This window comes from Melozone crissalis, unplaced genomic scaffold (genome assembly GCF_028551555.1).
Source record: "Melozone crissalis strain CALT ecotype California unplaced genomic scaffold, PUWL_Pcris_2 ptg000014l_1, whole genome shotgun sequence".
In the NCBI taxonomy this organism is placed as follows: domain Eukaryota; kingdom Metazoa; phylum Chordata; class Aves; order Passeriformes; family Passerellidae; genus Melozone; species Melozone crissalis.
In genome coordinates this window covers 1,297,872-1,315,254 of record NW_026535792.1, presented here as the reverse complement: position 1 = coordinate 1,315,254, position 17,383 = coordinate 1,297,872, and the positions used below count along the sequence as shown (strand labels likewise).

At 54.6% G+C, this 17,383-nt stretch overlaps 1 protein-coding gene across 1 annotated transcript in view; it reads left to right on the top strand.

The window, feature by feature from the left end:
• Nucleotides 1-10,241, top strand: part of MAP2K5 (mitogen-activated protein kinase kinase 5) — a 119,493-nt gene extending 109,252 nt beyond the window's left edge. Inside the window, exon 22 of the mRNA XM_054272995.1 lies at nucleotides 9,120-10,241. Within this exon, the coding sequence (XP_054128970.1) occupies nucleotides 9,120-9,221 (102 nt within the window). The 3' untranslated portion in view covers nucleotides 9,222-10,241. The remainder of the gene's footprint in view (nucleotides 1-9,119) is intronic.
• The last annotated feature ends 7,142 nt before the right edge of the window (nucleotides 10,242-17,383 follow it).

The window sequence follows — 17,383 nt, the reverse complement described above, 5'->3', positions numbered from 1 at the left end:
ATCACCCAGTTCCCCCAGCAAATGGGAATATCTGGGAATAATATCTGGGGATAAATGGGAATATTCCCCTCCTACCATGCCCTAGAGCTGCACAAACCAGCAGCACTTCCCTGTGAAATGTGAAAAGGAGTAACTCGAGTTGGCTCAGAGAGGTATTGAAAATCTAAGGAAATTGGACAAAAACGAATTGGCAACAGCTTAGAGGGATACAGTTCATATTTTTTGGTTACTTGAGTCTCCTGGGCTTTGCAGTTTAATTTGAGCAAATGTTTCATTTGGCACTGCTGGTTGTTCAGTAGTTCTCCAGGCACAGGGACAAATATTTACATCTCACTCATTTTGGTAGCAGAATTGCAAATCTTTCAATTACTGGGTATTGAGAAGTTGTGCATTTGCCTTGTTGATGTTTTATGTCAGCTGTCTTCCTTACGTATTTATTTTGAAAAATTGAGGAAAAGAAATCTGTTAGCAGTTCCAAAATAAGACCCCTATCTTTAAATCCCAGGATACTGTCCTCTCTATTCATTCCAAATCCATCAAGGAATTTACTGTAACAGGCAACTGTTGAAATTCACGTACAATTTTTATTTGTGCAGTGAAATTGGCATTTTAAATCTATTCAGACACTCTGCATAGATTAAAATGGCTGGTGCTTGTGGAGTACCAGCTACATGTGGGTCTCTAGTCCAATTAGCACCTCAGGACACTCCTGCAGTATTAAATAAGAGTAATAATTGCCTATGAATAAGCAGAGTATAAAGCAGGAGATAGAGATATGGCTTCTTAGTGACCTGTGTGCATTATGCCTCAAATCCCTTAATCAGATTTGTGCCGCTTGATTCTTCCATCCGCAGAAATTCTGCTGGAGGATCAGGGCCTAAAGTAGTAAAAAATCAATTAATACGACTTTCTAATTTGTGCAGTTGACAAAAAAAAGGGAAAAAAAAAAACGCATATAAATAGGGGACATTTTTCTCCTGAAGAGGGGCCGTGCTGAAAGATTTTTTAATTGGATTTTCATTGTGATTGACAGCGCTTGATTATGACAGTAACTTTATTTGGCTGGACTGTTAGAGCCCCCTTGTTCAGGGTGGTTTTTTTCCCTTTTTTCCCCATCAAAGGCCTTTTTTTCTCGGTGGCATTCCCGGCGGAGAGGCAGAGTTTGTGAAAGAGCCTTTTAGCACCTTTGTTGCCGCCATCCCTGGTGACGATTGGGCCCAGCTGGTTGCGGGTCGCAAAATGCTCCTCTCACAAAGAGAAATCTCCCTGGCCTCCATCATTTTAAGAGCTCCAGAAACCTGTTGAGGATTAGAAGTAGCTTTAGATGTGAAATGAGTGTTAAGTATTAGTAATCGGGAGATTAGGGCCCCGGGGACAACGGGAGATAAACAACCGCAATTAAGGCAAATCTGCCAGAGTAAACAAAATTGAGCAGAAACAGATGCCCTCGCCATTTTGGGGGATTGATTGGAGGGCACCGAGGAATCGATTTTTGTCTTGTTTACACTTCCAAACCCCGGTGATAAACTGGGAGGCTAAATATTTCATAGCGCCTGATTTTAGTTAATTTTTCTCGGCTCCTCACAGTGACCAGGCCCGGCCTCGCTCAGCCTTCACAGGGAGCAGCTAATTGCCTATGAAGGGCCCCTGTGTTTAAATGGGCTTGACAGGAATTTAAATTTTGTTTCAGTCAACCTCTGTGCTCACAGCCTGCTCCAGTTTCTAATTTTTAAATTAAACATGACTTCTTTTTTATTTATTTTCCTTTTTTTGAGCCGCGGCCTCCCCTCCGGAGCCGGCTGCTGGCGCTCCCACCCGGGGCAGAGCTTGGAGTACGCAGCTTTATTGAGGCCAAAACCGCAAAATACAACCCTGGAAAAGTTCATTGTCCCATCAATGTGCATCTGCCTGCTGGAATTGATGGGAGAGGTTGGGGAAACACTCAGATGTTGTAAATCGGGATGAGCTGGTGCCTGCTGGGCTGGGGAGAGCCAGGTTTCCACCAGGGAAAGGCTCCCCTGGATTAAAACACAGCTCTGAGCATGGAAATGGTGCCGGTGGCCTCGGTCCTTGTTCTGTGACCTTGGGAAGGATTCAAAGGAATTGATATTTTTTTCTCCAAGCCAACTTGTGATGATGTATTTTGCTCTGTGTTTTCAGCAGGGCTCTGTGCGTTTATGCCAACATTGTTTCATACCTGAGCTTTCTCTGCTCCTCAGATGAGGGGATTTGGCAGCACCTTCCCCTCCATCATTTAATACTTTACTGAGTCCCTTCCTAGAGCCTCTCAAACACGGGGATGTCATTTTGCACTCCATGCAGGCAGTGTGCAGCCATGGAATGCAGGATGATCGTAGTGGTACTTCTAAAAACAACTTGTTCATTTGCAGAAACTTCATCACAAAAATGCTAACGAAGTACGAGCTGTTCCATTCTCCCTTTTTGCTTCCAGCCACATCATTTTCAGGGTTTTTTTGCTTTTGTTAATTGTTGTTATTTGTGCGTGTGTGTGCACACAGCATTTTCTTCTCCAGGATTTGGGTGAAAAACATTTAGGAGATTGTTTCAGTTTACTTCAGTTTAGTAATTTGCTTAGCAAATTTTTTTTTCCCCAGTAGAAAAACTTGGGGAAAACAGTTGTTTTCTTCACCCTTCCCCCCGAGTCTAGGGGAACACTTAGTCCTTGTTTCAAGGAAATTCTGTATCAGCTTTGAATTCCTGACGAGCTCTGTTCGGTGTCACTGAGACCATCTCTGTGCAGGAGCTGGGGACACTTCTGCAGGTGCTGCTCCACAGAGTTCAGGTCAGGTGTGCCTTTCTGGTGTGAATCTCTGCTCTTTCTGAGCCCCCACTCTCTCATTCTCATCACAGCCAGGTCTTGAAGCTCACGAACTGAATCGATTTCAAATGAAGCCCCACCAGAAGATGTGCTCCAGGCACACACCTAATGAGCTCCAGCTACTAATGGGCACTGAGGCCACAGACCAGACCAGAGCTGGGCAAAAGTCAAAGCTCTTCCATCCCCAAAATGTTGCACCGAGCGTTTCACTCAGCAGAGCTGCTTCTGTTGTCGACAGCTTGCTAATGTTGACAGACTCCATCAGCCTTGGGCCACTCTCCCCATTCCTCCTCTGCAGCTCTCCTTAACCTCAGCAGCACTTGCAGAAGTAAACTCCAATTAGATTCGGGTTGCTTTAGTTTGTTTTAAGAGTTTTTAAGAGTCATAACACAAAAGTGAAATACCTTTGCTGGGAGCCGGCTCGTTTTCAGCCGAGCAGCGTGAGGAGTGCCAAGGACAGTTTCTGCTTTAACAACAAATATCAAAAGCAAAGCTGCTGTGGAAAGAATGATCTGCAGATGGGCAAATAGATTCCTCTGCGCCACAGCCAAACCCTAAACCCTGTAGTAAATTTCAGACCAGTTTTTGCCACAGGAAGGGAGCAAATAGCAGACCTGGGGTGCTGCAGGAGGAGGGGGTGAGGAGTTTGAAGTCAGGGCCAGCTGGGGAGTGGAGCTGCTCCAATTCCTGCTGTTCTCACCTGAAAAATTCCCTCTTGACCCTTTGTCTGCTGATGAGTTGCCAGCTTGGACACATCAGTCAAATGCACGAGGGGTCTCTGAGGTCTGTTTTGGGGTCACCAGCTGTCCAAAGCTTGGGAAAATAATACTTTAATCATAATGAAGAATCTGTATTGCTGTTTAAAATGGAAATTCGGGTGAGGTGTGTAGGCATTTGCTCTTCACGTTAAGGTGTTGAGGTCAAAGTTAAGGTGTTCTTCCTCTTGGTCCATCCATCAGGCCTGGGGACTGTTGTTATTTGAAGACAAATTCTGTAAATTGCAGGAGAGTTTTGGTGCCTCAACAAAACTAAACCAGCTGAAAATTGCTTGCAATTAACTTTATCATATAAAAAGGAAAAATGCATTGGTGAAAGTCAATCTACAAACAGATAAATAATAAGGGGAAAAAGTACTTCTTGAAAAAAAAAGATAAGGAAGAAATATAACCCCAGGGCTTCAGTGCCTAGTTGTGTTATCCATTTATCTTTGTTTTGCACCATCTTTTCACTGTCTCACATATCATCAGAGGGATAAAATCATTAGTGTGCTAATCTAGGTAGCCATAGTTCTAAGGCTGACCTAGGCTAATCTGCCTTTGCAATTTCAAGTACTATGTTTGACTCCTCTGAAAGTAACCTTAAATTGTAGTCTTGTAAGAATTCCAGAGCTGTATCCTTCACTCCTTCTCCTAATGAGGTTATGACCAAATGCTCATTATAATTGCTTTAGACTCCTTTTAATTTTCAAGCTTATTAATCATAAGAAGAGTTATTTAAAATTGCATAAATTAATCTTAGATTAAAAGCCCATCAAAGCCTCGAAACAATTAAGAATAAGTAGGATTTCCCTGGGGCAGCAAGTTTTATTTTAATAGTGTAGTCAGGTGGATATCAGAACATTGAAGTATGGTAGTGATTAATGTATGCAAAATTTAAATGAGAGTTTTTAAATGGCAAATCTAAATCACATATTGACCTAACTGTAGGCTTTAACTGCATTGTCTGTCATATATTTAAACTGTTTAGTAATCAACATTTTAATTACAGTGTGTGTTAGGGAGGCCATGCAACAAACAAAACTCCCCACTTCCCGAGTGGAGCTGCTCAGCAGCCTGGGCTCTGCTCTCAGCTGAGGAGCGAGCAAGGAGCAGAAACTTGCAGGAAAATAAGCAGACTTGGTTTTCCCTGTGGATGTGTTCTTGTCCCTGCCTCATCTCCAGCCAGAAAACGCCACTGGTCCATGCTGGGAGTGCTCAGGGTTGGATGGGAGCAGCCTGGGGCGGTGGAAGGGGGAGGACTGGGTGGGTTTTAAGGTCCTTCCAGCCCATGAGTGGGGCATGCCATGGTTCTGTGGTGCCATGGTTCTGTGGTGCCATGGTTCTGTGGTGCCAGGTTCCACCCCCTGCTCTGGGGCTTTGTCTCCAGCACCCAGCTGAGCACAGCTCTGGGGTGCTGGAGCCTCTCCGGTGCAGCAAGCACAGTCCTTGCCCTCAATAGTCTGAGGACAGAACAGTGAGAGAGAACTGGGCCAGCAAACCTCGCTCCCAGATCAGGCACAGTCCCAGGGAGGAGCTGCAGTTTTAGGGTTAAGCTCAATCTGTGATCTGCAATCCCATTTGGAAGAGACAAGGAGGCTGCAGCTGGCCTTGCTGCAGCTTTGGGACACTCTTGGCAGACACATAAACTGAGCCTCCCAGTCCCTGCTGTTCCAAGCACTTCAGGTGCTCACACTTCCCTTAAAAGGGTTTAAAAAATCCCAAAATTTCAAAGGGAAAACAAAAGATGGAGCAGCTGTATCACACTAGAATAGTGTCCTGCAGGGCCCTTTCACCTGTGGGTACATTCTGTGTCTCTGTGGGTTCACCTGTGCTCAGCCTGCAGAGTTCCTACCCCACTCAGGCCTCAGAAGCTGCGTGGAGCATCCCCTGAGGATGCCCTGCCACCTCCTGTGCCTGTGAATTAACCATGGTTTGGGAGTCTGCAGTGAGACAATTGGCCTGAGGATTCCTCTCTGCTATTCCTGGCTGTGGGAGCCGCAGTTGGATGCTGTGGATAGCTGGCACAGATAATTAGAGCAGCTTTTAGTGTGGCTTGTCCTTGGAGGCAGCAGCTCGAGATGGAAAATCCTCCAGCACTGGAGGCAGGGCTGGAGTGATGAAATCCTGACACGTGCTCAGGGCACTGCAGGGGGACCTGGGTCAGTTTGGGGTGCTTTGGGTTACTCAGCACTTTGTGTTTCCAGGAATTCTGGGAAGCTCCTTGGGTTGCTCAGCACTTTGTGTTTCCAGGAGTCCTGGGAAGCTGGTGCAGCTCCAGAGCTGAGCTTTGTGTTCGTCCTGTTGGAGGTGGGACTTGTCCCCCATTAAACGTGAGGATGGGCAGGATTTCCCCTTGAATCCATGCCCTGAGTTCATGCAAGAGCTGTGCACAGCACAGGCACCTCAGGAGCAATGGGAGAACCAACTGGGATGTGCTGCTGGACAGCCAAGTTGGGACTTTTTGGAGTTGGAGGGATGAGCTGCCAGGCAGGCTTTCCTGGTTTAACATTTGAACAGAGCACCTGGAGTGGGGGAAGGCCTGGAACATCCCACCTGCTCTGGGAGCAGCAGGGGTTTGGTGGTTTGTGTTTCACATGGAGTTAGGGCTGGAATTCTGCTCAGGTGAAACGGGTGCAGGGGCAAAACAGATCCCAGGTGTCCAACAGAGAGCTGGGTCAGAGGATGCTCTTCCCATTCTCAAGTCTTAATGCCAGGGAGGAATTAGGGAATGGCAGGGAAGGGGAGCAGGCTTTCAGTTTCCACTCGTGCTGTGTTTTGTGCAGGAAAAGCTGCATCTGATGCATTCAGGGCATGCCAACCCCACCCAATAAACTGCTGCATCTTCCTCATCCCCCCTTTAAAAAACTGCAAGTTTAGCAGCGAGTGAGCTTCCCTCAGAGCAGCCTGCAGCCAGCAGTAATATTTATTTTCTCTATTTGTTTTAAGCCTGGGAAGGCTGTGCTTTCCTGCACACTGTCCTGATGGAGCCCTGCCCAGCGAGCGTGCAGTGCCCCCAGCCCTAATGTGCCATTAATGATGGGTTAATGTACAGTATAATGTTTTTTGGACTATGGGTTCATTACACTTCTGAGTGCAAGGTCCTTCTGCAGAGCGCCCAAGGTCCCATTGCATTATATCATGCAATAAAAATACCCTTTTCATATCACACACTAATAAACTGTATTTGAAATGCTGTCTGAGGGCATGGCCATTGTCTTCATGGGCTGTGGTTGCAACAGTTGGGATCTTTTTTATTGTGGTTTTTTTGTGGTCTTGAGTTCAGAATTTTTTAAATGGAAGGCATGGTTTGTCTGTGCTGCTTGGTGATAAATGGAGTTCAGGCTGGGAGGGTTCCTGGAAAAAGGAATGTTTAAAGGGTGGCACCACTGCAACCAGTGCAGTGCCACTCATTTCCCAACCTGCCTTGCATAAGCATGAGGAATTTTATTATCATTTTTAATTGGCTGCCCTCCCCAATCAGCCTCTCATTGTGCCAGGGGGGAAAAAATATAAGGAGGTGCTGGAGTGGGTTAGATCTCATGTTCTCCCACCATTTGGGATTCAGGTTCCTGCCATGTTCTGTGCCCCAGGGAGCACCACCCTGGGTGGTGGATGAGGAAAATCTCTCATTTTTTGGTGATTTCCAGGGAAATCTGTGTCTGACTGGCATTTCACCCTGGGAATGTCCTTTGTCACCATTGCAGGCTGGTAGGTGCCTGTTCCATGGACCTTTAGGGCAGTCTGACATGAACACCGACTCCTTCTGAGCCTGAAATCCCAGGCATTGCACGAGGGGCATTGTTGATGGTCTGCCTGTCCTTTGGCATTGCTCTGAGCCTCCCTGCTGCTCTCCAAACACATTTTATGGCCAGAGGGTCCTGTTTGTGGGAGAGGCTCTCCTGGAGCTCTTCCCTGGATTTGTGCGTGAGGGGCAGTGGAAGTTGTTCCCTGTGCTGTAGACTGAAGAGGTGAAAGGATTTGGGGTTGTGGGTGATGATTTTGTATCCCAGAGGGAATTTCATCCACCTGGAGCAGAGCTGCACCCTCCAGGTGGGCACTTGGAGCTGGAAAAGGCCCCTGGACCTGCAGCCCTGCCCAGGATGCCTTGTGGCAATAAGCTCGGGGTGGGTTATTATCAGAAACAAAGATTTTTTTATAGGTCAGAGGAGACAGCCGTGAAAGCAAATTGCTGAATTTTAGGGGTAGATAAAATGATGGAACTTTTACCCTTGAATAATGGGGATTTAATTGACTGGGCTAAATGATTGATGGTTGGTGAGCACTGAGTTGGAATTACCAGGGCTCTGTGTTCAGGGGGGCGCTGCCCTTTTAATTTCCTGTCAGGTATTTAAATCCTTCACCTCCCCCTCTGCCAGGAGCTGCCCTGTGAAAGAGTTAAACCTGTCTGGGGGGACACTGCAACTCGAGAAATGTACCCTTTATCAAGAGAACCAGAAGAGACAAGTTCATTTAAAAAGCCTGGTTTGTCATTGTTTATCTCATTTTCAGGGTTGACACACAAAATTAGGCTGCCTGACACTCACTGGGGGCCAGCCCTGGCCCTGTCCTGCCTGACCTTTCCAGCTCCAGGCTCTGCAGCAGCCACTTCCCATTCCCTGCAGGATTCCCAGTGCATCCCACTGAGCCAGGGCACAGCACACCAGTACCAGGCCAGTAAGAAAAACCACTTTGGTGCTGGATTTTCTACCTCTCTCCTGCTGGCTGTGCTGACTTCCAGGTATTTTTAAGGCTGAATATTTAAAAACCTGACAGCTGAGGTTTCAGAGCTGAAATTTCATTTGGAGCAGCAGGGATATCCTGGGGGTGAGGGGGCTCTGGCTGCAGGGTCTCTCCATCCTGAAGGGGAAGGGACTGGCTGGAATATTTGGGTTTGATTGCCTCAATGCATCTGCTCTGCCCTGTCTGTGCCTCCTGATTGTTCTCTGCTGCTTCTCTCTGGTGTCCTTGGCTGTTCTGTTGAGGAGGTGAAACAGCTGCTTCTAGGCTGTGTTGGACATAAAGGCATTTCTCTTATTCCTGCACTTTTCTCCCCAAAACCACCCCAGTGCTGGGCAGAACACCTCATCCTGTCACTCTCTGCCTTGTCCAGAGTCCCTGTCCAGCTCTCCTGGATCCCCTTTAGGCTCAGGAAGGTCAGTGCACGTGAAGGATGCTCGGTTGGTTGTTAAAGAGAGGAATTTTAGGACATCGCACACTTTACAAGCAGAGGAGCAGTTTAACAGGGTTTTTTTGGGATATCATTTCACCCAAACACCATTCAGCAGCTGCTCAGCTGTCCTGGAAAGGGGCTGGCTCAGAACACAACGAAAAATGGAATAACAAAAACAAAAAGAGCATTTCCAAGGAGTCTGGGCTGCCTCCCCCTGCTCGGAACAGGCTGCAGGGAAATCCACTGCTCTGAGGCAGGGCTTCACGGCCCTGCTGTGGCTGTCACCGTGGGCCGTTTGTGCTGCAGAAGGGCTCTGTGTGTGTGTCCTGCTGACCCTGGCTGTCCCCCGCAGGGCCACCCGTTCGTGGTGCAGTACAACGACGGCAATGCCGAGGTGGTGTCCATGTGGGTGTGCAGGATGCTGGAGGAGCGCCGGGCCCAGGGACCCCAGTGAGCCCTGCAGCCCCCGGGGCTCTCCCCACGCCAGGAGCTCCACCTTGGCACTCTCAGCTTATCCAGGTCCTGTTTCACTCCAGCTGTTTCCTAGAAGCATCGACAACATCAGGGTGTTTGCTGGCTGCCTTTTCCTCACCGCCACGTTAAGGAATTTTCTTAATTGTTTCTTTTGTTGCTGAGCAATTTCCAGGTTTATCTTCAGTTATACTGTACACAGCCTTAAAGCAAGTATTTTATATCTCTATTTTTGGGTTACTGAATGTTCTGTTTCCTGACTCCAGAGTATTTTTTAACTGTTGCTCCTTTCCAAGTGTCCAGAGGATTTCCTGACGAGTTGGTGGCTGTCTCTGAGTGCAGGCAGCCACTCAATACTGGGTTTAAGTGTAAAACAAAAGCAAACAGACAAAAAAGAGAAATATCTGGGCTTGCCCACCCTGTGAGGAGGTGAGGGGTGCCAGGAGGGTCAGCATCACACCAGTGAGTGACTGGGAATGCCCTCTGTGCTCCCAGTGCCAGCTGCTGGGACACCAGGAGCACCCATGGTCAGGCTTATCCCTGAACCAGAGAGGATTTGCTGAGTTGGAAAAGAGGGAAAGAGGACAGGGCTCTGCTCTGGAGCCAAACTGGGAGAGCTGGGAGTGTTCCCCTGGAGAAGGGAAGGGTCCAGGAATCCTCAGAGCCCCTCCAGGGCCTGAAGGGGCTCCAGGAGAGCTGGAGAGGGGCTGGGGACAGGGGATGGAGGGACAGGGCACAGGGAATGGCTCCCACTGCCCGAGGGCAGGGGTGGATGGGATATTGGGAATAATCCTTCCCTGGGAGGGTGGGCAGGCCCTGGCACAGCTGTGGGTTCAGCCAGGCCAAGCACAGGCTCCAGGTTTGGTGTTGCAGGAAAAAGGAATGGCTGCAATGTCTCTGCTGGGTGTTCCTGGCTCCTGCAATTCCTGGGGAACATTTCCACAACAGACCAACACAGGTTGAATCATTCCTTGTGTAAAAATGCCTAATAAAAGGAAAGAAATAAATAAACCATGGATGTGAGAGGCAGGTTTGGGGTGAGTGAGTTGGGTGGGAGGAGGTTGGGGTTTGTTTGCTTGTCTTTGCATTAGAAATAAACTTTTGCTAAAAAATAAAAAAAGACTCGGGTGGTTTATTTTCTACCAGCAGCTTCAACCCCCCCACAATTCAGTGAATTATTCCTCCCAAACCACTGCAAATCCTAAATGTTATTCTGGAAGCAGCCTGGAAAAGACTTGCTTTCCTTCCTTGGAGGGATCGTTTGTCTTCTTTTGAAGTGTAGAGGTTGCAGGCATGAACTTACAGACTAAAGTTTGTCTTAATTGCTCTGATGTCACAACCTCGCTGGCAGATAACAGGCAATGAATGAGGCAGCAGCCCCCGTTCCTCCAGGTCCTTTTGCTAAAGTGAGACAAATTCCCTCCCTGTGAGCCAGGCAGGGCATGGCAGCGCTGCCATTTATTTATCCCTAACAGTTCCAGCAGCTCTCCCTGCATAAAAGGGCTCTCTCTCCCCCCTCTCTCTCGGATCTGGTTTAAAACTCAGCAATCCCAGGGCTTTTCCTGCTGCTTTTCCTGCCAGGGAGGTTGGGAGGGGAGGACTCACCCTGAAAATCTGTGTGGGATGGAGCTGGGAAAAACCTCCTGGTTAAAGCAGGGACAGAATACACATGGTTCGTCAGTGGGATGAGTCCAGGGGAACTGGGGGCTCCATCCCTTCCCTCTCCCAAATCCTGGGATTCAGTGCAGTCTGGGATCTGCTCATCTGCCCCTTCCCAGCAGAATCTGGGGAATGGGGCTGGATGAGAGGGCAGAGGAGGGAAGTTTGGGATTGAGCAACTCCTCTCAGCCTTGCTGGCATTCCCAGCTGAGACCTTCCCAAACCCCCCTTCCTGCCTGGATATGGGGTCTGGGGCTGGTTTGTCCCCACATGGACCCCAATTCCTGCACTGCCCATCAGCACCGAGGGGCTCAGCTCAGGGGGAATGCAGGAAATGTGGCCACATGAGCTCACCCCCATCCTGAACCCAGCCCAGGCTCCTGTCCCTGCACAAAGAGCACCCCAGTCCGTGTCTGTGCCCTGTGGGATGCAGGTGAGCCTGGCATGGGGCACCCCACAGTGCAGGAACCCCCAAACCTGCCCCAAGGGATCCTCCCGGGCTGCTGTGGGGCTGAGCAAATCCTGCCTCAGGGCACTCAGAAATGACTCTGAGGTGGCCAGGACACGAAACACGCCCCAGGTGTAACATCCCCCTGTTCCCAGAATGTCCAGGGATGGGAATGAAGCTCCAGGGAGGTTTTCCTGAAGTGCTGGGTGTTGGGAAGGGGCTCAGCAATGCTGCTCTCCCCGCAGGCAGGAGCTGGCCCAGACCTGGGGCTGCCCAGGGATGGGTTTGCCCTCTCTCCTCTTCCCTGCTGCATTTTTCTGGGGTTTGAATTGTGGCGTTTCTTGCTGGAAATGTTGCAGGAAATGCTGCAATATCACACCCTGCAGCTGGATCCTGCTCAGGGGATGGCATCAGGGGTGTGCAATGAGTTCAGCAGAGGATCCCTCAGATGCAGAGTGACCCCCCAGTCCCACTCCTCACCCCAGCTGCTCATTGAGGGCTCCCACACCAATGTCACCTCTGTCTCCCCTCCTTTAACCTCAGTGATGATGATTCCCATGGGAATGTGGATGTGAGAAAAACGGAATGTGTCCCATCTATGCCAAAACTTCCAGTATTTTCCACATTTCCCTTTCCTGCTGCCCGGCAAAGCTCCCGTGAGAAGAGCCCGTGGAAGATCGCCCTTAAATCAGCACAGAATGAGAAAATATTTTGTTTCTCGTATCCCGTGGCCAAATGCAGCCCGCTGTCAGCGTTCCAAAGGCAGAGCGCCCGTCTTTGTTTCCCGGAGAGCAGCCTGAACAGCGGGGGGGAGGCGGGGCTGCCAGGGCTCCTTTACCTGTCGCTGTCCCTCGGCCCCACGCCGGCCCTGCGGTGGCGTTCACACCTGAGCCACGGCCGGGAGCAGCTCTGGGGAGCTCCCTTTGATCCCTGGGTACCCGAGAGGTAAACCAGGGAGAGGGCTGGAGCTGGGGAGGCCGTGGGTGCTCTCCTGCCTGCCGGTCCTGCAGGGAAAGCTCACCTGAAGGCATCCCTGGGACCGCGGGAGTGTGCGGGCAAAACCTGGGAATTTGGGGCTTTTGGGGGGGGGGGAAAAAACTCCTGCAGGGAGCCAAATCCACTGGTGGAGAGCGAGAGCTGCGGGAGAAGCGGCTCGGCGGGGACAGAGGGGGCGATGCCACTGCAGCGGGCACTGGCCTGGCTCGGCTCTGTGGCCCCAGCGCTGGCCCGGGCAGGACAATCCGGGAGCCACCGGGACAATCCGGGCAGGATAATCTCCAGGCAAGACAATCCGGGAGCCACCACATCCCACGGGAGCTGCTCCGGGAACCCCGGGAGCTGCAGCTGGGCAGGGACAGGAGGGACAGGAGGGACAGGAGGGACAGGAGGGACAGGAACTGTCCCAGCTGAGGTGGCGGCTCTGCTCTGTGGGGGCTGCTCCGGGGCCAGGGCACACACACAGAAGCCCCTTCGGGCAGGGAACAGGAGCGGCAAATCCCGTCTCCAGGATGCTCCAGGGCTGCTCAGCCTCTCGGACACATCTCCGTGCTCTTCATCCCGCTCCCGTTGGGATGTGACAAACACAGAGAAACGCGGGGACACCCCCGGGGAGCCGTCCTTGCCCAGCTGCCACGGGCCGGCCCATCAGGGCACAAACAGCCCAGGTGCCCCCGAGGGCCTCAGAGGATCCAGCTGTGCCCCCTCTGCCCCCGGGCAGGGTATTTACGGTGCCTCTGCCCCGGGAGCCAGGTAAGGAGCATCCCGAGCCCCAAATGCTGCGGCTGGGTGGCAGCGATGTCCCTGCGGGCACAGCCAGTTCTGGGGGGCACAGGGGCTCTCGGGGAGGAGCTGGAGCCATTGAGTGATGGTGAGGTCCTGAGCTGTAACCGGGGTTTTAGATTAACTCATCTTCAGCATTCCCGGCGGTCTCACAGGCACCACAATTTGGGGGTGTCCTCTAAACTTTCTGGCCTCCTCCTGCTCCCCCAGCTCACCAGCCTGGACTGGGAAAACCTAACGAGGGGAAAAAGAAAAATTTAAAACCTCCTATTGCAGTATTTGGTCACACCGAATAAAAAAAAAGGTTGTGCAAGCTGCTCTAGGGGAAGGTGTCCCTGCCCATGGAGGTGGGGTTGGAACGAGAGGAGCTTTAAGGTCTCTCCTAACTCAAAGCAGCCACAGCGAGCCTGTGATCCTGCGCCTTTCCCGTCGGGAAGTGCAGCCGGAGCCGCGTTACCTTCGGCAGAGGCTCTGTCCATGAAGCACCGTGCGCGCCCAGGACAGGATTTATGGATTGAGCCTTCCCGGCTGCGGCTGCTCCGGCGCGGGGCCCGCGGCGCAAGTTCAAGGTTTGTGAGAGCCGGAGAGCCCGGAGGTGTTTAATGGCAAATGGATGTCTGGGGCTTTTATGGGCGGCAGCAGCAGCAGGAGGAGGAGGAAAACTTCCCGCGGCCAGGCCCGCGCAGGTGAGTGCGGCTCCATCCCGCAGCGGGCACGGCACGGCACGGCACGGCACGGCACGGCACGGCCTGCAGCGCTGCCCTGGCCTCGTCCCGCTCCATCCCTGCCCAGTGCTCGGCTCCACCGATCAATAAATCGGTGCCTATCGATCCCGCGCTCTGCGGAGCCGCTCCGGCCCAGGAAAACGGGGAGGTTCCGAGGGGCAGGGAGGGTTCGGGGGCCAGAGAGGTGAGGGGGACAAGGGGACGGCAGCTGCGGGTTGGGCCTGGGGCACGCTGGGGACAGCCGGGGATGTGCTGTGGGGATGGAGGGTGTGTGGGGTGTCACGGGGGGCACGGAGGGGGCCATAGAAAAGGGGGTGCGCAGACTGGGAGTGCCGGGATGCACGGAGGGGGTGCAGCGGGGTGGGGGTCAGCTGTGCCCAGCCCTGTGAAAGGATCCCGGGGCGCACCCAGAGGGAGCCCCAGGCTCCCCGGAGCCCGCACGGCTCCCCCCGACCCTCGGGGGCTCAGCAGCCGGGTCAGGCCGAGTGTGCCGGGCCTGCAGAGAGCCGCCGCCCGCTCCCTTTGTCAATGTCCAGTAATTAAAATGTCACCGTTTAATTTTCAGGCCTCTCGGAGCAATCTTTTCCTAATAAAGAGTCTAATCGAAACGCTCCTTCCCCCGCCTCGGCGGGAAGGGCCGCGGAAGAGGCTGCGGAGGTGCAGAGCCGCCGCGGATCGATGGAGAGAAGCCCGGATTGATCGGCCTCTAAAATTAAATTTATTGGGGTCATGGTTTTATATGGTGCTGATACAACTGTTAAATGGGGAACATTCATTTCCAATAGGAGGCGTTTATTAAACTTCCACTGAATTAGACCGCCGTGATTTATGTAGCAATCTCGGCTCAGCCCTCCAGGAGCGCGGGGCCTTCCGCGCCCGCCACGCGTGATTATTTATTTATACACCCGTGACACGGCTCCCTAAGTTTTAACCTAAATTATCCACCGGCTTCGGCTGCGGGCGGCACCGGCCCGGGGAGCGGGGAAGGACGGGGGGTCCCGTCGGGGCTGCGCCCTCCCCGCCGGCCGCGGCCCCTCTGCGCCCCCCGGCCCCGGGGGTGTCCCGGGGGGGGGTCCCCGGTTTGGGGGGCGGCGGAGCCCGCAAACGTCCCGGCTCCCGCGTGCGGCGATCGTTGAGCGTTAATTAGAAATTCATTACAATTAAAAGCCGCGCGCACACGCCTTAATTACATCTGATTTTTAATTCCGAATCCGTGTTTACACAGTAAGCGAGACGTACCTCCTGATTATCCCCAATACTCTTTATACTGTACTAATTATGTAAATTAAACCTAATTAACTGACAAAAACTGCAGTCAATTCAACTGTTAAAAGATACGGCGGTCGTGAGGAGCGGGGAGCGCGGCCGAGGTCGGGCCCGGGGCCGCTCCCCTGCCCGGGGCTCCGCGCCGCCGTCGGGGCGAGCCGGGGCCGCCGCCGCCGCTCCGGGCGAGCTCCGCGGGCACCGGGCAGAGGCACAGCCCGGGCAGGGGCACGACGGAGGGAACGGGGGCAGAGCCGCGTCCTCCCGGAGCGCCCCCCGCTCTCTCCTCCCGGTCCCGGCGGTACCGGCTCGGTCCGCGCCGCCGCCCGCTCGCTCCCGGTGCCTCGCAGCCCGGCGCGGCTCCCGCGGGTGCCGAGCGCGGCGGGATCGCCCCAAACGCGGGGCCGAGCGGGGCTCGACCGGCGCGGGAGCGTCTCACCGCGCTCCTGCCTCCGTATGGCTGCAGGAGGGGGGCTGGCGAGGATAAATAATTGAAAGGCGAGGAATAATTACCGGCTCGGGTTGCGATCATTGCGGGAAGGCCGCGCCGCAAGGCCCGGCCGGCAGCGCCCGGTCCGCGTCCCCCCCGACGGGGCGTCCCGGGGGGAGCCGCGGCCGCTGTCCCGCGTGGGAGCGCGGCCGGAGTTCGGCTCTCCGCGCAGGAGAAGGGCGGCTCCGCACCCGCGCTCCGCGCCGGCTCCGCCGCATCCTCCCGGTGCCGCCGGTGATGGCGGGGAAGGAAGGCGCGGGGGCACACACAAAAGTGATAGCTGGGGGCGATCCGCGCCGTTATTAACTTCTGTTTGATCGCTGTAATTGCGCCGATCGCGGCCGGACGCGATGATTAATTACAGTTTAATTAACGTGGCCGTGACGAGCGCCGCATGCGGGAACCCAACCCGGGCAGGGATGCGGCGAGAGGCCCCCGCCACACCGGCACGGCCGGCGGACACCGGAGCTCCGGGTCCCCCAAGCCGCTCCGCCGGTCCTACCGGCCGGTCCTGCCGGCGTGGCGTGAGACCCCGTGGGGAACGAAAAACCCGAGCTCGCTCCTCTCTGCCCCCTCCTCCCGGCGATTTCGTTGCCGCCCGATGTCCCCCCCTCGTCCCCGGTACCGCTCCCGCACCCGCGCCCCGCACCGGAGCGCGCATCCCGGCTGCGAGAGGGATGCGCGGCAGCAGCGCATCCCCGATTTCGATGGGGTCCCTCCGCCGCTCTCGCCGGGCTCCTCTTTTCGTTACCGCCCGCTCCCCGCGCAAACTTTCAACGAGCATCGCTGCCCCCGGGCTGGCGGCACGGCGGGAGGCGGGCGCGGGGGGGACACGGGGGCGCGGAGCCCACGCAGGTGCGGCGCGGGGCCGATCCCCGCTCTTACCTCGGGCTGCCCGGGCGGGTCCCCGCTCGGTGGCGGCCCCCCACGCCCTCCCCCCCCCTCCCGCTCCCTCCCCGTTCCGCCGTGCCTTAAAGCCGCGCCGTGATTGACTGGAGCGCATCGGTGATTGACGGCGGCGGGGTCCCGGAGGCCGTTAATGTAAATATGCTGGTGCTAAGTGGGTGTGTCTTCCCGTTATTTTAGCTGTCACCGGATCAATGTGCAGCGTCTCCAAGTACGGATCCGGATCCTCCCTCGGTGGCGCGGCTGGTCACTCGCTCTTGTTGCATCTCGCCCGGGCGGACGCGGCGGCGGCGGGGCGGGCGGCGGCCCCGAGGCGTCGGTGAAGGGCGCGCCCGCTGCCCGCCCGCCCCGCGCCCCGCAGCTCCGGCTGCCCCGGGAACGGGCGCGCTGCGGACGGGCCCTCCCGGCCGATGGCGGCCCCGGCTCCGGGCTGCGGCCCCTAGTCCCGAGCAGAGCCTGCACGTCCAGCCGGGCTCCGCGGCGCGGTGAGTGCGGGCGGGCGGCGGATGGAGGGGTGGGCGCGGGGATGGGGGGGGCGCAAAGCGGGGCGCGTTTTCGGGACTCGCTCCCCGTTATTTTGTGTAATTACCACGGAAGCGGCTTAAGCACCGGGAGCCCTCCCCGCTAAGCCAATTTGCCTGGCTCGCTGCTGCCCTTCTGCTACGTGCGGCGGGCGCTGCCCGCCCCGGCCCCTAATCCGCCCGCGCCTAATCGCCTGCCGGGGACACCACAAAGGGGCTCCGGGCCACCGCGCCCGCCGCCCCGCTCCGCCCGCGGGCACCGAGCGCCAAGTTTGGACCCGCCCGCTCCGGCCGGGGCTCGGGCCCCCGGGACGCGCCGGCCGCATCCTCCGGCGCCTTTCGTTGGAGCCCGCC